The 24,897-nt window shown below is 55.9% G+C and overlaps 1 protein-coding gene across 1 annotated transcript in view; it reads left to right on the top strand.

Annotated features, from left to right (window-relative positions):
- LOC133353449 (trinucleotide repeat-containing gene 18 protein-like) overlaps positions 1-24,897 on the top strand; it is a 130,577-nt gene that overhangs the window by 82,125 nt on the left and 23,555 nt on the right. Inside the window, exons 8-19 of the mRNA XM_061569712.1 lie at positions 3,707-3,999; positions 4,687-4,845; positions 7,127-7,353; positions 8,281-8,737; positions 9,724-10,707; positions 11,247-11,506; positions 11,763-11,899; positions 12,592-12,717; positions 13,185-13,476; positions 15,124-15,628; positions 15,907-16,446; positions 23,429-23,755. Coding sequence (XP_061425696.1) covers positions 3,707-3,999; positions 4,687-4,845; positions 7,127-7,353; positions 8,281-8,737; positions 9,724-10,707; positions 11,247-11,506; positions 11,763-11,899; positions 12,592-12,717; positions 13,185-13,476; positions 15,124-15,628; positions 15,907-16,446; positions 23,429-23,755 — 4,307 coding nt within the window. The remainder of the gene's footprint in view (positions 1-3,706; positions 4,000-4,686; positions 4,846-7,126; positions 7,354-8,280; positions 8,738-9,723; positions 10,708-11,246; positions 11,507-11,762; positions 11,900-12,591; positions 12,718-13,184; positions 13,477-15,123; positions 15,629-15,906; positions 16,447-23,428; positions 23,756-24,897) is intronic.

Below are 24,897 nucleotides of genomic sequence, written 5' to 3'. Positions count from 1 at the left end.
CGGATCCTAGTTCGAGTTATAAAGTAGTACCTGACGCATTTCGGCGTCGTTGGGGTTAGTCTTATGTCAAGGTTAAGTCTTATGTCAAGGTTAAGTCTAATGTCAAGGTTAAGTCTTACGTGACGGCTGTATTACATTAAGCTACGGACGTTGGAGTTCATCAGCAGACGATGCCACACCTGGGCAGGTTAAAGTTGCCCGTGCGGTGTGTGTCTGTGTGTGTCTGTGAGTGTGTCTGTGTGATGGGTACCCACCTTTTTGCCCCACCGGCCCGGCTGGGCCACAACTTCCAGTCGTGAAGCATGCGGCGAGTGGCTCGTCAATGTTAATTTGGCTAAGTGAGGCGTTACGAGAGGCACTTTGGGAGGCGCGTCGCTCTGCGAAAGAGCAACAGACGGGAGTGGTAACTAAAGTGCTTAGCCAGATATGCGTAAATACCTGTACGCGCGTGTGTGTGTGCATACATATGTGTACGTGTCTGCGTGCGTGTATATTCACACACACAAGTTCCGTTGTGACGTCACCGCCACTCAGTGGGGAATGGTGGCTGTTGTTATTGTTGTGTAGATGTGTGTGTACTTATGTGTGTACCTGTATCTGCGCGTGTCGCTGTTTGCGTGTCGCTGTGTGTGTACGTGGGGAGCCGACGTCGGTGACTGATGTCTGAACTGGTCTTGGGCCACGCACGCACAACACCTGTGATGAATACCTGAACCGGTTCTGGGCCTCCTCTAGGTCGACTCAGACTGAAACGAGTACTCGGTGCGGTGTGTAAACAGCACTGGGGAGACAAAGGCGGCCGAGCGTGGTGCTAGCCACCCGCCCCTTCGTGTACCGTGCTGGCCTTCATAGGTGCTCGCTCACAGCGCTTGACCCAGCAGACCGTTAGAGGCTGTACGGGTGACCTTTGTCTTTGTGGCTGTGTTTATAGTCCAAGGCAGTAATACTGCACGTTGTGACACCTGCCATCTCTCGCGAACAGCTTCTGTCGCTCAATCTTCTAAGCGCATCCACATCCTCCTCAAGGCGCTCCATAGACACGGCGGCCATGTTTACGCGTTGGTCAGAAGTACGGTCGAACAACCCCCATAACCTACGCAGGATAGGGACGCCTCCCTAATTGGCTCAGGTGCGTCACGTGACCTGACCGTGGCTATCGATGTCACGTTGTGAGGCGGTGACCTATCTGTCGCGCTGTCCGGGTGTAATTCTCTAATTTGCGTGCGTTCATTATCATGACACCGTGGCTTCCTCCTCACCCCCCCCCACCCCCACGTGTTAAGTGCTATGGACTATCCAGCTTCATGAATATTTCACGTCAGGACCACCCCAAGAAAAGAAAAGTCGGTTCGGCTTGGAGTAGCACTATCCATTGGCCGGTTAGGCTAGTGGCTGGTGAAGCTCACGGCCGGTTAGGACTGTTCAGTTTGGTGAAGCAATGTTTTGTTATTCTTAGCTTTTTTCGGTAAAGTCACGTAGGTAAAAATTAAAATTAATAAAAGTAAAATTAAAATAAAATAATATCCAGGGCCTACCTTGGCTCCTCCCACCCTCAACCAGGATACTGTATATACAAGGACTGTTTTCTTGGAATTTCTCTTACTTGATACAGCTATCGTGCTGTGACGGTTCCACCATGAAGACGGAAGCTTGTGTTGCCTCCGAAACGTCGTGATTTTTATTTTATTTTACTTTTATTAATTTAAATTTTTACCTACGTGACTTTACTGAAAAAAACTAAGAATATGAATCCTTGCAGTCACGAAAGCTTCAAATCTAGAATCAACGTTTTGTTGTTGTAGAGCAGGTGCCCGATGGTCCAAAACGTCAAGTAGCCAGCAGCAAACAGCAACTCTCAGAGTTGAATTAGATACGAGTGCAACATGTTGCTTAAAATGAGCAAGGTTATGAGTTAAGGAAGAGACACGATGGGAGGGAATTCCAAGTTAATCTCCTGACTGCTTAAGCTGGCGATTGGTTTCAGCTGGCGGTGGGTTAATCAGCAACTGGTTAAGCTAGCGACTGACTAAGCTTTTGGCTGGTTAAGCGAGCGGCTGGTGAAGCTAGTGACTGCCGGGATTACTGGTGGCTGGAACTAAAGGGGAGGGTGGATAGATGGGAGGCTGGGAGGGGAGGTTGCAGCTGACAGAGTTGGCACCATCAGCGGTCACGACACCCTGGGAGAGCTTTCCAGCATCCCAACACTCACAGATGAGCGTGCGAGCGGTTGTGAGTGTGGGCATGTGATTGGGTGAGTGAGCTGGCGAGTGGTTGGTTGGGCGAGCTGTTGGCCAATTGGGTGAGCAGTTGAGTGTGTGAGTGTTTGGGTGTTTGGGTGGGTGTTTGGGTGAGTGAGTGAGTGGGAAATAAGAGCAGTTGGGTGAGTAACCGGGCGATCGGGTGAGCAGTTGGGTGAGTGAGCGGGTGATGGGGTGAGCAGTTTGGTGCGAGAATGGGTAATGGGGTGAGTGAGCAGGTGATGGGGTGAGCGGTTGAGTGAGCGAACAGCAGGCGGGGGGAATGCAAACGAACACACACACACACAACACACACGACGCACACACACACACGACACACATACACACGACACGCACGACACACACACGACACACACACGCGACACACACACACACGCGACACACACGACACACACACACACGCGACACACACACACGACGCACACACACACACGACACACATACACACGCGACACACACACACACACGACGCACACACACACACGACACACACACACACGCGACACACACACACACACACGACACACACACACACGCGACACACACACGACACACACGTGCGCGGTTGCCGCGAGGGGAGGTCTGGCCAAGCTTCCTCCGCCAAATTAGTCGGCAAACCGAGCAAACTTCTCACCCTGCCACCGCCGCCGCGACCGCCGCCACCGCATGCCCAGAGCTGGCAAATAACGCGAGCACAGCCCAAATCCGTGGGGTTGCGGGTTTTGGTTGCGGGGTGACGGTGGCAGGGGGGAGAGGAGGGATGTGGGGATGGGGCGGGCTGCATTCACGATGTGTGGTTGATGGTTATCGCATTGGGGAAGGGTCCCTGCCAGGATCCCGTTGCGCGGTGCTCCACATGTTCCCTGGCCGTGGGGAACGGCCAGGGAACATGTGTCACTGGAGAAACGTCGCAACCGGCCCTGCGTATTTGGACACGCAAATATATAAATAAATATATATCCCGAGCAGACTTGGGGCAAGTGGTGTTAGCGAGCACCAGAGGTGTGGACTCGAGTCATGTGACTTGGACTCGAGTCAGGCTCGAGTCATGAATTTGATGACTTCAGACTCGACTTGGACTTGCATAACAATGACTTTGTCCCACCTCTGGCGAGCACCTATGAAGGCTAGCACGGTACACAAAGGGGTGGGTGGCCAACACCACGCCCGACCGCCTTTGTATCCCCAGTGGCGATGTTTTTACACACCGCACCAGATACTCATTTGAGGCTGAGTCGACCGGGGGGAGGCCCAGGACCGGTTCAGATAACCGGCTCTGGTGTTAGCCATGAGCGGGAATCGATCTCGGGTCGCCGGGTTCGTAGCGCAATGGGCTAACCACTACACACACACTAACAGCACTTGCACCAACAGTCTGTTAAGGCTGTGCAGACGATAGAGACTCAAATATACCCCCACCCCCCGTGCCCCCGCCGCTCTCGACACAGGGACACCGCTGGACTACCGGACCTGGGCCGTCTCGGCGCCCCCTCGCTGCCGGGCCTCGACTTGGCCAAGTCCGGCCTCGGGGGCGCCGGCGGGGGCGGCCGCCTGCTGGGCGCAGGCCCGCCCGGCGCGGTGGGGGGCGTGCCGGGGCCCGGCAGCGGACCCGCCGGGGTGGCCGGCGGGCAGTGGGTGCCGCCGCCCGACCCGTCGCACCAGCCGCCCCACATGGCCCACCACAGCTGGGTGGCGGGCGCGTGCAGCCCCTCCACCATGTGGCCCGGATCGCCCTACTACGGTAGGGGATACAGCCGAGGCACTGCCAGTCACACTGCCCGTCACACTCTCGGCCACACTATGGGCCGCACTGCTGGTCACATTACCAAGTGCACTACCGGCCTCACTGCCGGTCTCACTCGCGGTCGCATCACCGTGTGTGGTGTTAAAGTGCACGTAGCCTGCCACAAGTGCCCGCGGTGAGGTGTGCATGGGCACCGGTGGTGTAGCGGTTGTCGCGCTGCGCCACGAACCCGGCCACCCGAGTTCGATTGCCAACACCAGAGACGAATATCTAAGCCGGTCCTGGGCCTCCCCTAGGTCGACTCAGCCTCAAGTGAGTACCCAGTGCGATGTGTAAACATCGTCACCGGGGAGACAAAGGCGGTCGGGCGAGGATGCTGGCCACCCACCCGCCTCGTGCGCCGTGCCGGCCTTCAGAGGTGCTGCTCGCTAACAGCACTTGCCCCAAAAGCCTGTTAAGGCTATTCGGGTGATCTTCGTCTTTGTTTACGGTGGATATCAGCAGCGCAGCGAGTTCAATTCCCACTCGTGATCAACATCAGCGACTTGCCCCAACAGCCTCTAGGATCTTTGTCATTGTTGTGTGCGTGTGTGCGTGTGTGTGTGCGCGTGTGTGAGTGTGTGCATGTGTGTGTGTGCGTGTGTGTGTGTGTGCGTGTGTGTGCGTGTGTGCGTGCGCTCGCAGGTCTTAGCCACGCGTCCATGGCACAGGGCCTCCCCGTCGGGTACCCGCCCAGCCTCCCCGGCGCGGTGCCCATCTCCCAGAAGGGCTACCAGATCGCCCAGGATCCCCAGTCGGGCCACCTGCTGTTCATCCCCGCGGAGCCCCCGCCCCCACACTTTGGTGAGCGCGACCGATACATTATATTAATAATATATATCCATAATAGAGGTTTCCATTTTTTTTTGGGTTGCATCGCGGAAATTATAAATGTGGTGTCGTTAAACCCGCCACCACGCGACACAGTCAATTAGTAAGGTTTGTCACGTAAACAAAACGTGCCAATTAGTTACTAGTTCAGCACACCGGTGCGTTGGAGACTTAAACCCACCGCCAATTACAACCAGCATCATCAGGCAACAGCCAAAACTATATGTCGCCGCATCTCACCGCTGTGGAATTTGTAACGCGCGCGGTCACTCGGCAGGGAAAACCGCAGACAAGCGGTGGTGGGGGGGGAGGGAGATGACAGCCAGAACTGGCGCCAACAATTGCCCAAGCTCTGTGATCCGATATTCGGATGTTTGTCCAACGCCATTAATTGCCAGAACGCTGTATAAACAAGTTGGGGGCGGCGGGCCGAAGGTCAATAACAATCGTAACGGAGAAGCAGCCGATGAACGGTGTGCGTCCGAGTGGACTTCTTCCACGGGGTAGATGGAGTGGGCGATATGGGCTCTTGCCCAGGTGCTCGGTTTGATATTGTGACACGATCGATCCGCTGCTGGACGGAGGCCTCCCCGAGGAGTCGCCGTCTCTCACGGTCCTGCAATTTCGCGATCCGCCTCTCGCTCCGACGTGCACGCGCCTGAATCACGTGGTGTGCCGCAACTGCTGCTTATTGCCGATGCATCATTGGTATTCTTTTTTGGAGAAGGTGGCAACAGCCGAAGCGGGTGAGAGAATTGCGCGGCGGTGAAGGATGACGGTTTTAGAATAAAAAAACGGCTTGCCGTGCTGAAGAGTGTACGGTGCACACGTGCGTGAGCAGCCGGAGCGCTCGCATTGACACGCAGATTGACTCCGTTTCCGTCCGCGATGGATGTTCTCTGCGCCTTGACAGCAAAAAACAAACAAACAAACAAACGTAAAACCTCAAAGCACTCGTGAACGGTACTGCTGCCTTAAAAGAAACAAATAAATTAAAGGTAACGTTTCGGGCAATCACCCTTCTTTATAACACATGAAGAAGGACCATTGCCGGAACGTCGCCGATTTTATATACAGGATATAGAATATGCAGATCGCAGTTCTGATAATCATGCTGGTTTTTTGTAATTATGATATTATACGTGGTGATGATGATGATGGTAATGGTCATGCTAATCGAAGTTGTGATTGCTGCTGATGATGATAATGACAGTTCAGCCAGTGTTTCTTCTGCTGATGAAAGCTTCTGATAATTATCGTAATAATCATCTTCCTTATCATCATTATGACGACGTCAACACAACACGCACACACATGCTTTCACGTGGAAACAGATTAATCTTCTGCCCGGGCCATATTTTACTATTTAATTATTTTACAAATATATATACATATATGCATGAAATGTAGACTATTTTCTCCACTTTGGCACTGCCAGGATGACTGGCAAGTGTGTCGAGCACTGGCGATCTCCTAATGCTGCTGCTGCCGCCCGTTCTTGCTCAGTGTCTATTAAACATGAATAAATAACAGCTTCTGGGTATTTGTATTGGCCGTGATCGTTGCGTGAAGGTTATTGGGCGTGATGACTCTGTCTGTGATTTCTATTTTTTTTCTGCTCCGTTTCCATCTCTTCTCTCCCTCTCTCCGTGCAGCGTTTGCTCGCTCCGTTTCCCGTTCGCTCGCTCGCTCTCCCTACCCCTCTCTCTCTCTAACCAAACTGCGTCCACTGATCTCTGCCGTCATTAGGGGGAAATGTTTCGTGAATGGGGTCTTCACGGTCACTGTCTGCAGTTTTTAATGATGGCGCGCGCGCGTGTATGGGTGCGCGCACGCGCGCGTGTGTGTGTGCATGCGCGTAAGTGTGCTATTGTATGCATGCTTGTACGTACATATAGATATGTGTGTGATTATCCGTGTGTGTGATTATCTGTGTGTGCTTGCGCGCATGCATTAGCATATTTGTGTGTGTGCCTGTGTTCTTCCACCCGGCAACCAGACACGCGACCAATATCAGTGGGGAAAATCTGAAGTGGTTCTGGGACCTCCCCTACGTCGACGCGGTCTTAAATGAGTACCCGGTTCAGTGTCAACCAACGTGGCTGGGTGTGGTGCTGGCCACATTATCTCGCCGACAACATGTTCCTCAACAGCCTTTCGAATGAAGGGTACACGGTGGGGATTTTTGCCTTTGTCGTTTACCTGCGTGTACACGCGCGCGTGTGCACGTATGCGTGTGTGCGTGCGTGTACAGCGGAGTTGGTGGACCGCGCGCACACGCTGTGGCCACCCATGTACCCCGGCGCTTCGCCCGCCTCAGCCGGTCTGCACGACGCTCCCTCGCTGCACCACTTCCTCTCGCACCAGCAGCTGCTGCAGCGGCAGCATGAGCTTATGTTCCTCCACCACCAGCACCAGCAGCTGCACCAGCAGCACCAGCAGCAGCAGGCGCTGGAAATGCACAGGAGCCTGCATGCGCAGGTGAGTGTCTCGCGCCGCGTTCCCGTGAGATGAAATAAGTTGAGCGCGTTGGAACTCGACTTGGCTTTGGTGGTGCATCCCAGGGTGGGTACGGGAAGGAGGAGCGGCTCAGCATTGGGTTCATAATCTCACGGTCCCCGACCCCCCCCCCCCCCGATCCCCCTCCTGCCCACCCCTTGTGACGTATTTTTTTAATTGAAATATTTATAAAAGAAAACCTTTTGATGGTTAAAAAAAAATGTGCATACGCCCCCCCCCCCCCCCCCAGCCTGCCCCCTTGCGGGAGTTGGTTTGATTCTCCTAGAACTAGTGGTTCAAGGGCAAGTCTAGTTGGCTAGGGGAGTCGGCACGCGGCGTTTCCATGTTTTGCCGAGTTATTCGACTCTTCGCGCAAGTTGGGCAAGGCTTTCCCAGAACTACATCCAAGCAGGGCCTGCGCTCGAGGTTGGGTTGCTGCAAAAAAATTACTGAATGTGGAATTACATAGTCACGCCACCAACAACGTCAGCTCCCCTCTGACGTAGGGAACTCATGATGCGAGCCTGTGACACAAGGTTGACTTGGAAGATTCAGGCCACAGCTCAAATTTGCGTTTAAGAAAATAATAACGTTCAACTTGGAACTTTGTGCTGCGGCACAGTAGTCGCTCGCACCCGATGACAGAGACAGAACAACTCAGAGGCGCAAGGAGGAACCACGGACGAGCGGGAAAGGTAGCCATGCTTTAAGCCAGTGCCAAAATACTCCAACGTCCTACCAGGACTTGCCCTATTATGTTTATTTATCCTTGGATAACCGCGGAGATATTTTGGTGGATAAGTGCAGGTAATAGTATCGGATTAAAGGTGTTTTCCTGTCTAACGTGGACGATCGATCTCTCTCTCCGTGCATTCCTCCTCTCTCGCTCTCTCTCCGCATGTGTCACAGGAACAGCAGATGTCATCGGCTGAGCTCCGTGGTGGCGGCGGAGGTGGTGGCACCATCGATCTGGACCACGACGCCCGGCCGCCCCGGGCGCCGCCAAAGTCATCGTCGAAGCACTCGGGCACAGCCAGGGCCCGAACCACCACGCCGGGCCTCACCGCCGCCAGTGCCCGGGAGCGCACGGCCACCGTCATGGCCTCCCCCCGCGGCACGCCACCAGCCTCCCCCAGGACCAGGGAGGGCGCGTCAGCGGTGGTGGCCGGGGTCTACCGGCCCAGTGACATGAGGCCGGCGAGTCCCGCGGTGGCACGGGCGACGCCGGTTCCCTCGCCGGCTGCTCCGGCCTACAACCCCTGTGCCCAGCTCGCACGCTCGCCCTCCCCTGCCCAGGAGCCCCAGGAGCAGGCTGGCGATCAGGCGAGGAGGGAGGCTTCGCCCGCGTACCAGGCCCGAGTGCCAAGTAAGGAACTTTTGTTGCATTTGTTTGAGTATTTGTGAAGATACCCCACCGTGCTCTTGAGGTCTTCTTTCGCATTGCATTTGAGAATAAACAGACAAGTTTATAGCCGAACCGAATGTGTTGCGTTCGGTAAGTCGTAGATCTCGCCATGCACCTCCTTGCATGTAAGCATTCATTGGGTAATGGTCGGTGATGTGAGTGGACATAGGGACCACTAGACTCAAATATAGACCCACACATCCACAAAGACTCAAAAAAGAGACCCATAGACTCGCAGAGGTAACTCCTGCTGTACAATTTGGTGTATAAGTGAAGGATCGGACTTCACCACAATCACAATAATAATTCGCTACTTATGGAGGAGGTGCCTGCACCTGCCACCTGTGGTGTTATTTCCTTTCTCTGAGATATACAGGTATCCCTCGATTTACGAATGTTGGGTTTAAGAAATGTAGCATTTACGCAATTGACACATTATGGAAACTTTCCAATTAACGAAATCGAATTTCTGCATTAACAAAATTTCACTACGGCACGTGCCATGAGATCAAACAAGAAGCACCCGTGAGGCCGCGTCATCCATCCGCGACAGTGTCACGGTGTCCCTAAAGGGCAACAGTAATGCTTCCACAACGCCTTTCCAGTCCATTCCAACAATGCAGATATTTTGTTCAGTTAATTCAAAAGGTTAATTATTGTTGTTTTAAATTGATTATTATTCAATCGTTTAAATATTCAACTCCTGGCTAATTATTATTTTAGTTTTGCGAAAAGTCATAGTGGTATATATTTTTAGGTTAGGAGTAGTTGGAATTACTGTCCGAAGCGCATCTCCCATATTTCGTTTGAAATTAATGGGAAAAGCCGTTCCGATGTGCTATGCTGGGAGTGGAGATATTTTCCGGGCCGTTGACCCAGCTGAAACTAAGCCCTGAGAAGTCGCTCACGATCAATTTTTTTTATTTCTTCTTCTTTGAAAACCGCAGACAAACCGGGAGACTTTGCGCTGGAGTCAGCAAATGCCGCTTTCCCGGAGGCGCCGTTCCATGCCGAGGAGGCGTCGGCCACCATCGCCGCCCCGTCTCCCGGCGAGGCGCGGCTCCACCGGCCGTTCGACTCGGCGTCGCAGTCCCGTGCGCCCGGCGCCGCGCCACCGGCCTCGCCCGCCTCGCCCACCTCACCCACCGGCTCCAACTCCGGCGCTGGCAGGAAAGACGACGGCGGCGATGCCGCCGCGATCGCCCTCGTCCGATCGCATGAGGGCGACAAAGAAATCGTTGCGGAGCCACGGAGAGGGGAGACGGCGGAAGAGGGGGAGGCGCGAGCGGCAGCGGCCGTGTCGTCTCGAGACGCGAGCCCGGCGCCGGCGCCGACGGCGACCGTTTTGCCACCTGCGCTGGTGAGCCGGCGAGACGCGGCCTCTCCGGAACTGGAGCAGCCGGGCAGTTGCGCAGCCGCGTGCGAAGCGGTCGCAGCGTCGGCGTCGTCAGAATCGCTCGCCGCACAGCTCGGCGCTGGCGCCATTGCCGCCGCTGACACCGCCGCCGCAAAACCGTCACCGGCGCCGTTGAATGAGCAGCGCAGAGCCAAGGACGGCCGAGTCGACCCGGGTGATGTCTTCAAGGGCCACAGCGGCGAGGATGATTGTGCGGTGGCGCCGGCGCCGGCGGTCGCTCTGCTAGTGCGGCCGCGCTGCCGCGACTTCCACGACAGCCCGCTGGCGCGTCTCGCCGAGTCTCTGTGCCTCGGCTTCGAGCCCGAGGACCCCATGAGCGGCCTCAACACGCTGGTGATGGTGTGTCTCGGCAAGACGGAACCGGTGCTGGTGCCGGAGCCGGATGGGTTGGCGTGCGCGCCCGGCGCTGGCGCGCCTCTGCCGTGGGACCGGCTCGCCGGGCTGCAGGGCATCTCGCTGCTCAGCGAGCTGGCGCTCATGCGCATGGATGGCAAGAGCGTCACGGGGCTGACCGGTGAGAGCGCGGGGGAGGGAAGCGGGGAGGCAGTGTGTGAGAGTGTGGAGTGGGAGTGTAACCGTCCATCTTTGTGTGCCTGCGTGTGTCTCTCGTTGTGTACGCTTGCTCATCCAACCACGATTTATGTCTGTTCATCTGCCCAATTGTCCCTGTGTCTGAGTATCAATCCTTGTCTCCGCTTTTTGCGTCTATCTGCACGTCTCTCCGCTTGTACGCCTGTGCATCTGCACGTGTGTCTGCCGTTGCGTACGTACGTGTGCCTATTAATACATCGTCCCTGTGTGTGTCTGTCTATCTGTGTCCGGTCAGTGTCTGCCATCCATTTTCCCCCCTGTTTGTCCGTCCGTACGCCTGCTTGTGCATTTGTCCACGTGTCCGAACGAACACAGACTCTCCGTCCCTCCAATTGTCCGTCTGTCCTGTTCTTCTACAATGGGCTGGAGGGAAGGCGAGGAGCGGTTGCTCTCAGACGATCCGATACGAACGAGACATTTGCAACCCCCACCCCCCTCCTCCTCCCCTGTCTCGATCGCCAGGCTTCTGCCAGCCAGGCGATTCGCGCGGTATCACCGCCGCCGCCACCCCGGGGTCGCGACGTCGCGCCTCGGCCCTGCAGGTGCTGCTCGGCGTGGCCGGCGCCGAGTTGGCGCAGGCCGCGCGCGAGCGCGCCGCCCTCTCGGCGCTGACGCACGCGCGAGTCGTGCGTCAGTGGAACGACAAGCGCCGGAAGGTGGCGGCCTCCGCCTCCGCCGCCGCGGTGGCCCCGCCGTGCTGGTGCCCCCGCAAGGAGGAGCCGGTGAGTTTGCCGGAGGGTGTCGGGGCGAACGCGCGATGGCAAACGCCGCCCCGTGCAGCCTTTAACAGGCTGTTGGGGCGCAGTGCCATCAGCGATGCCGGGTTGCTTGTGTCTCCACAATGCCGAGTGTGAGTTGTTTTTGTTGTTTTTGTTGTTGTTATCAATATGTGTGTGTTAGTCTATACGGCTAACTGTATCCATCCCCTCCACTCCACTCCTGCCTGCAACCCCCCCTTCCTCCTGCCGCGCTCAACAGCCGTGCCCCCTAAGGGGGGGCCCTGAGCTGCTGGAGCCGCTGGAGCTGGAGCTGCGCGTGCGCTTGGCCGAGGTTCAGCGCCGCTACCGCGACAAACAGCGCGACGTCGCTCGGTTGCAGCGCCGCCGTGACTGGCGGTGAGTCCCCGGCGCGACCGCGATCGCCGTTGCGCCACCACTATCGCCAACTCAGAGTTTTCGGCACCGTAGAAACCATGCCATGACGCAGACATCACATGCAATGGAAGTGTCTTCAGCCCCACTCCGGGACCTGCTTGGCCCCGAGACGGATTCAGGCTTCTTCTTATGAGGTCAGCGGCACATCACAGTTTAGTTCTGGCGCGGCTCGGCAAGCGGAGCAGTGGAAAAACTTCAAAACGCCCAAATGGCGAGGGCCCAGCGCGTGCTCGGCTCGGATGTGCCTGTGGAAAAGGGCTGTTACAGGCTACAAGTCTGATCTCTGTGTGGTGTGTGAGTGTCTATGTTTGTGTGCGTGTGCACGCACCTCCGTCAGGGATGAGAAGCTGCGTGGTAGTGTAGCGGATAGCGTGCTGCGCTACGAACCTGGTGGCCGGTGTTCGATTTCTGCTCACGGCCAACACCGGTGACGATTTATCTGAACCATTCTTGGGTCGACTCGGCCTCAAATGAGTACCTGGTGCGGTGTGTAAACATTGGCACTTGGGAGACAAAGCCGACCGGGCGTGGTGCTGGCCACCCACCCCCTCGCGTGCTGTGCCGGCCTTCATAGGTGCTCGCTAAAATCACTTGCCCCAACAGTCTGCTAAGGCTATACGGGGGATCTTTGTGTGCACGCGCTCCTCTGTCAGGGATGAGAAGCGTCGTGGCTGCTGTGGGGCACGGCGTGGGCCCGGACGGCCGAGGAAACGGCGCCAGGCATCGAGCGGTCCCCCCTCTCCTCTCCATCGGCTCTGCGACTCCTCGGGGGGAGACAAGTGAGTGAAGCAGGCTAGCATGCTAGCAAGTGGGCGAGTGAATGGACACCATATATGTGTAAATTAAAAAAAGACGTAAATCATTAAAATACTTTGATGGGGTGTGCGCATTGTCCTCCCAAGTATTTAATTAGCTGGAGGGAAGCCAATGGGTGGCTGCCTGGGATAAATGTGTTTGCATACTTTAAAATAGTCCCTCTAGCGAATAGCAACACAACTTGATCTTACAGTTTGGTTTGTATTGGATGGCATTTTCGCGAACTGATTGCGCCACCCCATAATAGACGGGATGGGCAGACAGACCGACAGACAGACGTATGGATGGAATGAAGGAACCTACGGGCAGATGAAAGAAGAAGAATATTTACAGATGGACGGACAGAGCTGTTGCACGAACAACTTTGGTTGTAAAGCGCTCACAAACAAAGCCGGTGTTTCCGCCGCTCGATCCGCGATCGTCGTCCCAGGGCCTCCGGCAAAGCGGCGCCGGCGCAGTCGGAGGGCGGCGAGAGCCACGAGGACGGCGATGGCGGCGACGGCAACGACGACGGCGCCGCCGCCGCTTTGCCCCCTCGGCGGAAGAAACCGCGGCGCGGTGGTCGCTCCGACGCCGCCGGTGCCGGCAGGAGGCGGCGTAAGGAGCGAGAATCGGAGGGCGGCGGCGGTGGCGGCGGCGGCAGTGGTAGCGGCGGTGGCGGGAGGACGAAGGTGGTGGCAAGGAACCCGCAGGGGGCGGCCGGAAAAGCCGCTCGTGCCGAGGTAGGGAATGCGTCGCGGGCGAGAGGCGTTCGGGGGGAACCCTGTGCGGGAATCGAACTTGGCCCGCCATGTTCATGGCACGCACTGCCGGTTAGCTGCAGAGGTGCGTGCGGGTGGAGCCCTTGAGACACCCTGGTTATTACTGCTGGAATCCTGGATGTGTTTGAACTGGTTCCTCGCGTGAGTCGATGATCTCGCAGTGGTGCATGGTTCGAATGTGGCAGGTCATCCTGGTTAATGCTGCGGGTGTATTACGCATTCAGTACGAGCCTTCTGCTTCACACTGGACATTCAAGATCACCGTGAGTGGGCCTCATGGTTCAAATTTGCCAAATTAGATTCAAATTACACCGCAAATTACTCGATTGCTTGTTGTGTTTCGTTTGTTGTCCTTCCACCGCACCTCCAATTAGTACGGTGTGCTACGTATGGTGCGAAAGAAGTTCAATATACATGCATACATACAGCTTACAGTTGAAATTATGCAAATCGCTAATTGGTCCACGCCCCCCCCCCCCCCCCCATTCCGTGAAACACTTAGCAGGACTCAGCGTGGCTTTCCTGGGAAAAACAAGGGAGCACGTTGCCAGGCCACTGGCAACGTGCTCCCTTGTCGCGCTCGTTGCCATGAAATACCAGCCGCGGCCAGGAATCCGTAGTTAATAATCATCATCGTCGTCATCGTCAGAATAATCACGATGGTAATGATGATGATGAAGATAAATGAACACATTTGTAAAAAAAAAACTCAAATGATACACTCAATTGTGTGGGGGGGGGGGGGGGGGTGGGTAGAGCAAGCGGCATGCAAGCAGATGGTTGAGAGTTGGCTGTGGTGGTTGACTCTGGGGGATGATAAAATGAGCACCACCACTTTACTCGCCTCCGCCATGGGAACGTGGAATTGCCCCAGGGCCTGGAAAACGATGCCTCGTCGTGCCTCTTTAGGAGGAGCAGGAGGAGCATCGCTTCGATTAAAAAAATAATTCGACAGGGCAGAAGTAAAAATAAATAACCTAATGGAACCAACCTCCCAAGCGATTCGAAATGAACGACCTTTCTCTGCAAGTGACGGCTGCTGTTGTTTGCCGGGTCGCGCAGACGGAGGTTTCACAAATGAATAGGCAAAGCGAATGAATAGATTCATCTCCAACCGCACACCCAGCACCGGCACAAACAACAGCGGCGGTCGCGGGTAAAACACGGGGCGGCGTGGACGACGATGGCGTTGCGGCGGGATCAGCGTGTCCCTGCCCAACGGCCTGCATGGGGTGAGCGCCGATGGTGTCAGGGTTCGATCCCTAAATAGGGCGCACCTTTCTCCGTGTGGCGTTTCTATGCTGCCCCCCCCCCCCCACCTGTTCTGCATGGGTTTTCCAGTTTCCCTCCCATAGTATTGAAGGGGAAAATAACATTGCATGTAAATTGGTGTTGGGCAAAATATCCCAATGCAGGAGCCTCCTGATAAACATTTGTATGGACTCTGGGTGATGATGACCGTGATGATTACGATGATGATAACAACATCGAATGATATTGATCATGAAGATGATGACAATAACGATGATGACGATGACTATGATGACAATGACCACGGTGATGATGATGCTGATGATGTATATTGATGACATGTCCTCTATCCGACAGAAGCTCGCGCAGCCCAAAAAGAGAACGAAGGCAAAAAGTGTCGACACGACGTCACCATCGCCGCGCAAACCCAAGGGCCAGACTCGCTCCCCGGCGCCACCCAGCACCGCAACGGCACCACCACCACCACCAACACCACAACCACCACTGCCGCCGCCGGCAACGTCCTCATCGTCATCTTCGGTACAACCACCATCCTCCTCCTCCTCCTCGCCCAACTCCTCCTCGTCCTCGTCACTGCCGGCGCCTGGAAAGAACAAGAAAAAGAAGAATTTGAATGACGGAGGGAAGAGGGCGGCTCTGACTTCTGGAACTGTGAACTCTGCCCCGGGCGCGGTCACCAAGACCTCGCCGGCGAAATCTGGCAAGAAGGAGCGCACGACCACCACCGGAGCCGGAGCCCGGGCGGGGGCGAAGGGGGGGGCAGCAGCGGCAGCCGGAGTGGACACTGGTGCCAGAGCCAGGGCGGACGTCGCACAGCCGGCCCCCGCCAGGCCCGATCCAGGTGAGCGACGCACGCTCACCTAATCACTCGTGACTTGCTCACCCAATGTCTGTCCCGCATACCCACCCGCCTACTCGCTCTTTCAACCACTCGCCCATCCGCCCACTCACTCATTTATCTACTCACCCACCCACTCATTCTCTCTCTCTCACCCACTCTCCTACGAAAACACCCACTCGCCCACTCGCCCTATCAACCACTCGCATACTCACTCACCAACCCAATGGACACCTACCGACCCACTCGCCCACCCTCTCACCAACTCGCCCGCCCCGCAGGCAGCGCGTCCGACTACGAGCCCGTGACCGCGGATCGCTGGCCCTCCCTCTCCACTCCTGACTTCTCCTCGGTGGCCGCCTCCAAAAACTCCTCCTCCACGATGGGCGCGGCGACTGGCGCTGCCGCAACGATGACGACGCCAAAGAAGAAGCCGGCTCCCGTGCCGGCGCCGTCGCCAAACCCGCCCCGCGCCACCGCCAAGAGCGGCGCACGCCGGCCGGCGCCGGGGCCCACGCTGGCATCGGCGATGGCGTCGGCGGCGGCGGGAAGAGGCGGCCCGCGGGGCGGTGGCACGGGCACTGCGAAGGCGCGGTCGGGAGCGAGCGGCGACGCCGGCGGGAACGGCGGTGGGGCGCCTGGCGCCAAGAGTCACGCGAGGGCGGTGCGCATCGTCTACCCGGCGCGCTTCCCCGACGACAGCGACGACAGCAACGATGATGATGATGACGACGACGACGATGATGATGATGACGACGATGATGATGATGATGAAGAAGAGGACGATGAGGACGTGAGCTCGGTGGAATTTTACGAACGAGGTGGGTGCGGTTTTGTTGAGAGAGTGGCTTAAGTTGCTGAGTGGGTGGGTGAGCGAGTGGGTGGGTGAGCATGTGGGTGAGTGGGTGAGTGGATAAGTGGGTGGTTGAGTGGGCCAGTGAGTGTGTGAGCAGAGTGCAGTGCATACATATATACATTGTTGTACTGTACTTCTGTTACCCCATGTCTATGCTCCACGCCTTCACCAACTCGTTCAGTGTGATGAAGTATGGTCACATAACGACCTTCACAGTGTGGAAGAGACAGCATAGGTTGTGTATTGTTGATATTCAATGTCTGGTTAAGGATGGCTTCCTGCTCAAATGAGCCATGAATCGGGGGTGGAAATTCCACATGGCTATGGAATGGACCTGCCTGTGCATGTCGGGTCGATTTTATTTCGCCGGAGTAGAGAGATGGCACGTTTTGGAGACCTGTCTCAATTATCTACATGGAAAAAAAATGCAATTAGCAAAGCTAATTTCTGTTGCTACTGCTGCTACGTCGTGGCTGCCTGCTATTGGATTCAACTCCCGCCCCTGATGGGCGGACGCGTGCGTTCACGTGGGGCTAATTCCATTGCGCTGCATATTAAGCATTTGGATTTTTCAGGCTAAGCCTTTGTGTGCGCGTGTGTGGTGCTGGTGGTGATGGTGTGCAGAAAAATAACAGCAGCTGTAGGTAGCAGCAGCACAGAGGCCGACCTGGAGACTCCCCAAAGGTCGGGGGAGGTGGGTGGGGGGTGTTTGGGGGGGGGGAGTTCACTCCCAAAATTCTAAGCTTTTTAAAGGAGGCCCTAGAATAATATAAAAAATACATTATACGTATACTCACTGGATAAAATACGATTTTTTTTAATAGTTTCAAAGAAGTGGTAGGGGCAATCGCCCCTATTACTCAGCCCTCCACTCCCCCCACCTCCCCTCGCCCTAGGATACATCATTGGGAAAATTGAAAAAGAAAATAAAAATTCACGTCGGCTGCTTTAGTTCGGATTACGGGGCTTAGCAAAGGACCGCGCGCACGCACCTTGTTTGGTTAAACAAACCCACGTCGGACCTGGCTGTAATGAGGCCCCTCTGTTTTGAAAGCTGTCAAGGGAAGTATGAACACTTAATCTGCCACCGGGCCGGATTGTTACTGAATTACCTATTTACCTGGGGTTGGGTTTCTCGTGGCTTTGCCCCCTGGCTGCTACGGCCATTCCCTGCCTTGGCTACCGATCGCTCGCTCTCTGACTCGGCAATATTCGCGATCCGTGTTTGTGAATAGGGGGGGCGGGGTGGGGCAGTGTGGGGAGCGGTGTCGCGTGGTCACGTTCGATTCGCTGGCCACGGCCGACTTGGTGGCCACCAGCGCTGAGACCATCAACTTTCTACGCTTGAGAAAGCAGGGATGGTCGATGCCCAGGTGCACACAAAGGGATCTAATGCCAGGATCTGATTAACACCCAGGATTCAGACTCAGGATCTCAAGCCCAGGTTCACACCCAGGATCTGGGCGTTTGTAAGCATGTGATTTAAGCTAAAACTCAACTAGTTTTATTTTAACCAGGTAAGGCCCACTGAGCTGTATAGCTCTTTATCAGAAGCGACATGGCCACAAATGATAGCTCAATTAAGTGGCGTATCACTCGTCAATCTACAGCAGCCAAATACTCTAAATGCGTGATGTTGATTCTCAACGTGGAGGGAAAAACCGCGAGGACCCAGAGAAAATTCCACGCGACCATGGGGAAACGTGCAAACTCCAAATATAGAGCACACATCAGTCGGGATCTAATCCAAGACCTGCTGTATACCAGGCGAAATAGTTAACATCTCCCCACCATTATGATTATATGGCTCAGGACACACAGTTGTGAATGTAAATATTCGTCGTTTTCTTTTTTGTTAAAACCGTGGCGGTCTCGTCTCTCGATTGCCGACAAACTGCCGTAATTGCCGGGAGGGCCATTCGCTGTGTTTTGGCTGTTACGTCAAGGCCTGAAGCCAGAACATGAAACTGGTTATGAGCCCACACACACACCGCCCGTGTGCCTTTAAGAGAAACAATGAATGGGCGAGCGGAGACGGTGGAAGCCGTTGCCTACGTGGCGTGTGTTTGTCCGCGTGTGGAGTGGAGCGGGAGTGGAGCAGTCCGCTTGGCTGGGCGTTGTGCTGGCCAGTTACCGCCTCGTGTGCCGTTCCGGCCTTCATAGGTGCTCGCTAACAGCACTTGCCCCCGAGGCTATACGGCGGGATCTTTGCCTTTGTACTTGCATGCACGCGTGGAGTTTGAAGCCACAGTACCGCGCCGTGCAGTGCTCACTGTTTGGCAGGTGAAGACCCGGAGCTCGAATATGAGCCGCTGATTTTTTTGGGCAGTCAGCCAGTGGGGGCGGCGGGTGGGTGGGGTGGGGCGGGGGGCAATGGGCGGTGGGGGGCTGTGAGTGGGGGGCAGGCAGTGGGGGGGGGGTTGGGGGGGGTGCCTGTCAAGCACCCAAGCGCCACTCGCTCCTTCGCTATAAATTTTAAAACGAGCCCCATTACGGGCGTGCGGAGCGGAGCGCGGGGCTCGGAGGGAGCGCGCTAGCGTCGGGGAGGTACCGCTCGACTTGACCGCGGTCCAGATTTTACCCTTCCCTTCCCCCACTCCTCCCCCTCCATTCTCTTCTCGAGTCCACCCATCGCGGAGCTAGAGAGAATGAATCTCAATGCTCTTGTCAGCTGCATAAATAAGGGGGCTCAAATTGATTGAATGAGCATCGCTGTTAGTGGCACTTATATTGGAATGGAATATTTTCCACGCGCCCCCCCCCTCCTCTCCTCCCTGCAACCAACTTCTTTCCCCCCTCCCCTCCCTCCTCTTCCCATAACTCCCCACCCCCATATTTGGGTGGTCATGTATTTTCTGGAGCTCAGCCCCAGAAAGCCTTGGCTGATATGAAGCCCTGCCTACAGACGAGACCAGTCCACACTTTTCTGAGCCGCCTTCTCCTGGCGAGCCAGGCTTATGGCTCCTGCCGGACATCCACCCACCGGGAAGGGAGCGTGGAACGGATGGAGATTAGCTCACGCCTCGCTGGGTTGCAACCGCGTTGGAGTTGTTGATGGCGTTCAACGTTTGCGCCGGTGGTGCCGCCGTTACAATTGGGGGGTTAACATCGGACGTTCTTTGTTTGTTGTTGGGCTCAGGGTTGGCATCGCAGGTGTGGTTGGGTTACAGTTGAGAGTTGGCACCGGACCTTGAATTGGCACTGCGGTTGGCACGAGTGTTAGGATTGGCGTTGTGGTCGGGCGGTATCATCGCGGCTGGCCTTGGCTTTGTGGCCGGCGTTCGCCGATGTTTCTTACTGAATTCCAAGATGATTTTCTCTGCCCGCGTGCGCGCGTGTGGGGGCTTTACACTCTCATCGGGCGCTCAGCCCAGTGGGGGCGGTGGGGAGGACGGGAGGGTGGGGGCGGAGGGTTAAGGTGGTAAAAAAAAAGAGGAAATAAAATGCGGCGCGAGTGACTGCGTGCCGCTAATGTGCGACATCAATTAGGAGCGCAGCCTCTGTGCTCAGAAATGTCCTCAAACCATCAGGCGATGTGAACGCGGGGAATGGTAATGGTGGCGCTCTCATTAGGAGACGCTCGTTATTACGCGACCAAATGCTTGAGTGCGGCGCGCGTGTGTGTATGTGTGCGTGTTTGTCTGCGTGCGTGTATGTGTGCGTGTGTGTATGTGTGCGTGTTTGTCTACGTGTGTGTATGTGTGCGTGTTTGTCTGCGTGTGTGTATGTGTGCGTGTTTGTCTGCGTGTGTGTGTGTATGGGGAGCGGTAGTGCAGCGGTTTGCGCGCTGCGATATCAACCTGGCGACCCGAGTTCGATTCCCGCTCACGGCCAACACCAGTGACGATTATCTGAACCGGTCCTGGGCCTCCCCTAGGTCGACTCAGCCTCAAATGACTACCTGGTGAGGTGTGTAAACATCACCACTAGGGAGACAAAGGCGGTCGGGCGTGGTGCTGGCCACTCACCCCCTCGTGTGCCGTGCTGGCCTTCATAGGTGCTCGCTAACAGCAATTGCCCCTACAGTCTGTTCAGGCTATACGGGGGATCTTTATATTTGTGTGTATGTGTGCGTGTGGCGGGGAGCGGTAGCGTAGCGGTAAGCGCATCGCGCTACGAACATGGCGACGCGAGTTCAATTCCCGATCACGGCCGGCACCGGTGGTGATTGTCTGAACCGGTCGTGGGCTGCCGCTAGGTTGACTCAGCCTCAAATGAGTACCTGGTTGCGGTGCGTAGTAAACATCGCCGCGAGGGAGACAAAGGCGGCCGGGCGTAGTGCTGCACTCCCACCCACCCCCTCGTGTGCCGTGCCGGCCTTCGTATGTGCTCGCTAACAGCACTTGCTCAACAATCTGTTAAAGGCTATGCAGGGAATCTTTGTCTTGTTTATGTATGTGTGAGCATATGCTTGTGTTTGTGTGTTTGCGCTGTGCAGGGATTAAGTGTGCCTCTGTGGCTGTGGTTGTTTTTTGGGGGATAATGATGCATTTAAAATGCATTTTAAAAGAAACTGCTGCATTCGAACGTACACGTAATTACATGATAATATTCATTCTGGGGGTGAAAAACATGAACCCGTGGAATACACGCACGCGAAGCAAATGCCACTGGCTTTGCATCAAGCCACGAACACAGGCAGCGGTAATTTTAGACGCCTCTTAAATCGCGACAGCTTCCCCGTGACGTTCTGGCCAACGCAGTGAAAGATCGGACGGAACGGTGGCGCAGTGGTTAGCGCACCGCCTACCCGGCTTGGATTCCCAGCCTCGGGTAAAAAAAACAAAACCCATCAGTGGCGGGTAGTATCAATCGCTTGTGTTGCTTCTTCCCTTGTGCAACTCGGGCTATGAAAGCACATCGGCGCTGGGGAGACAAAGGTGGGGCCAGGTGTGCGTGGTGGTGACAAGGGACCTTTGCTTCCTAACAGCACTTGCCCCAACCATTTCTAAAAGGCAGTCGTCTATATGTTGGGCCTTCGATTTGGCGCGTGCCAACGTGTGTCCACGTGCGTGAGCTGCGATGAGCGGACGGTCATCGCGCAGCGCTACGAACACGGCCACCCGAGTTCGATTCCCGCTCACGGTCCAACGCCGGCGACGGTTATATCTGAACCGGTCAAATGAGTACCTGGCGCGATGTTTCGGTCGAGGAGTGGTGCTGGCCACCCACCCCAGCTGCTCGCTGACAGCACTTGCTCCAACAGTGCGTTGAGGCTATACGGGGGATCTTTGTCTGTGGCACAATGGGCAGCGCACCGCGCTTACAGGTCCAGCACCTTGGCTTTGATTCCTCAGTGGCACCTGAACCCGCCATGGGCCTGCCCCTAGGTCTGTTCAGCCTTCAATGAGCAGCTGTTTGCGAGAATGCAAATTAACATAGCGGCACTGTGTAAAATAAATGTTGAGGCCGGGTGATGTTACCCGCAGCGTGTCGTACGCCATACCCGCCCTTGATCGGCTCTCGCTAACAACACGTGCCTCGCCCCACCACCCACCATGCTATTCAAGCGGCACCAGGGAATCTTTGTCTTCGTGTCGTATCATCACGCGGCTAAATTTAAACACGTGTGCCGCTCGTGTATACACACCTGATTCCAAATCGCGGCGCGGGCTGGCTGCCTGCCAGATGCGGCGGCAGTAATGGCAGGAGAGAGCGAGAGGGAGCGGGGCGAGAGAGGGGGGAGAGGCGAAATCGTGAGCTGGTTTGTAAGGCTGCGTGTGTGACGTGTACTCGAGCGGGGGCTGGTGGTGGTGGCGGCGGCGGCCGGGGGTGGCTGGGTGCGAGGAAGGGGGTGGTCGGGAGGTTGGGGTGAGCGGTGGGTGGTGCAGAGAGAGAGGGTGGGGAGATGTGTGCTATTGTGCGTCATAAGTGTGGTGATTCCGTTCGTTGGGAAGTGTCTCTCTCTCTCTCGCTCATTCTCGCTCGTGTTTTGGATTTCTGCCAGCGCGGCGCGCTCGGGAGAGAGCGGACGAACGCGCGGACGCACGCACGCGCGCGCGCGCGCATCCACACACACACACACTCTCACACACACACACTCTTACACACACACACTCTTACACACACTCTCTCACACACACACACTCTCACACACACTCTTACACACACACTCTTACACACACACTCTCACTCACGCACACACTCTCACTCACACACTCTCACGTGCCGCGCACATTCTCGTCCGCATAACCTCACACACAACGTCATAAAACACGCAACACATTCTCGCCAACGTGTTGAGTTTTAATTAAATCAGTTGATGTATGATGATGACGATGGTGATGATGGTGGTGAAAATCACGATGATGACGATCGATGTATGTATGTTGAACTTCTTTCGCACCGTACTTAGCCAACCGTGCTAATTGGATGTGTGGGGGGAAAGACAACACGCTATAAATAATGATGACGATGATGATCGTCGTCGTACAATGGAAACTGATACGAACAATGGCAGCCGTGGGACATCAACTTCCCATAAACGAGGTGCAAATTATAAAAAAAATGTATTCAACGATCAATGGAAAGTGAAGAGGCAGCTGTGATTGTCACGGTCTTCTCACGATCCTCCTGTACTCAGAGCACGAAGAGCAATCAGCTCTTTTATGAAAAAAATTATAAAATGTCAAGATAATACGTATCGTGATTTGTTTTTATATTCTCCACGATTCAAAGAATATTCCGCTATTCGGCGTCACTGTCTCTTACACGCCTTCCGCCGTTTCCATTCAATCGACTGATAATTATTTGTTACGCGAGAAACCCTCTGATGCCAGTTACCCAACTATTTAGTCAAGGGCCCGCAGCCACTGACAACAGAGTTACTGTTGGGGTGGAGAGGAGCCAAGCCAGCAGCCAGCCAGGAAACTCGGGGCGTAGGTGAGAGTATTCGTAACAGTGGTATGATTCAACCCTGGTTCATACCTCCCCCCTCTGTGTTGCAGGGTTCGATTACAGCGACGACGATGATGAGGATGATGATGACGACGATGAAGATGACGAAGACGAGGATGACAACAGGGATGACCTCATGGATGACGAGGACGACGACGACGACGATGACGACGATGACGACGACGACGAGGTGGCTGGCTCGTGTTTCAGACCCGGGATCATGGCGGGGTTCGGGGGCCCTGCTCCCGGGCGGGGGGCGGCAGTTGGGGGGGGCTCCCACCGCGGGGGGCCCCCCACGGCCCCCCCGCTGCCCTCCCTGGTGCAGCTGGAAGCGAAGCAGAAAGCGCGGAAGAAGAGGGAGCGGCAGTGCATGCTGGGTATGAAAGGCGCTCGATCGCCACCGCACCACGCACATACGCACGCACGTACATCTTACGCACGGTGCGTAAGAAGGAGTTCAACATACGTAGGTGCGTACACAATCGCACACAGACACACACAAACCGTATACACACACACAAAGTTCCCCCATATTACCGTAACACTGTTGGGGCAAGTGCTGTTAGCTAGCACCTATGAAGGTACACGAGGGGGTGGGTGGTGAGCACCACGCCATGACCGCCTTTGTCTCCCTATTGGCGATGTCTACACACGGCACCAGGTACTAATTTGAGGCTGAGTCGACCTAGAGGAGGCCCAGCACCGGTTCAGATAATCGTCACCGGTGTTAGCCGTGCGCAGGAATCGAACTCGGGTGGCCGGGTTCGTGGCGCAGCGTGCAAACCACTACGCTGCCGCTCCCTACTCCCCATATACACACAGACACACAGATACATAGACCACACAACACACACACACACGGACCGTACACTTACACACACGCACACACACAGGCGCGCGCGTGCCGCAAGAGCTCGTTAAAGCGTCCGTCATGGCCCGATTCCACGCACAGCGAGGCCTCATGCCAACTCGGGTGAACGCGGTGAGGTGGGGGGGGTGGGAGGTGGAGCGGGTGGGGGTGATGGGGGGCAAGGAGGGACGTCTGGGCAGTCATCCGGGGGAGCATTGCCAGGGGTAGCGGCGTGCGTGTGTGTGGGCGTGCGTGCGTGTGTCTGTGCGCTCCGTGTTCGTATGCGTGTCTGTGTGTGTGTGGAGCGGGAGCCAAGTGGTTCGCACACTGCGCTCAAGGGAAACTCGGCGACCCTTATTCATCAGCGGCACATTATCCGCACCGGTTCCACAGGCTCCTTCTAGGGCGATTCGTCCCGGTGCGGTCTGCAAACATCAGCACCGGGGAGACAAAGGCGGCCAGCCATGGCGCTGGCCCCGAGTGTGCTCACTAACAAACAGCACTTGCCCCAACATCCTGAAAAGGCTATACTGGGGACCTTTGTGTAAACGCGATTGTTTACATGCATGTGTGTGTGTGTGCGTGCATGCATGCATGTGTGTGCAGTTCGCTATTGCCTGCACATGTTAACATATAACATCTGGGTCCGTCCCATCACCTTCTGACCTC

Source organism: Lethenteron reissneri, chromosome 44 (genome assembly GCF_015708825.2).
Source record: "Lethenteron reissneri isolate LAM-NWPU_2019-01 chromosome 44, ASM1570882v1, whole genome shotgun sequence".
Classification (NCBI taxonomy): domain Eukaryota; kingdom Metazoa; phylum Chordata; class Hyperoartia; order Petromyzontiformes; family Petromyzontidae; genus Lethenteron; species Lethenteron reissneri.
The sequence above is the reverse complement of the archived record's forward strand: the minus strand, read 5'-3'. Positions and strand labels throughout refer to the sequence as shown.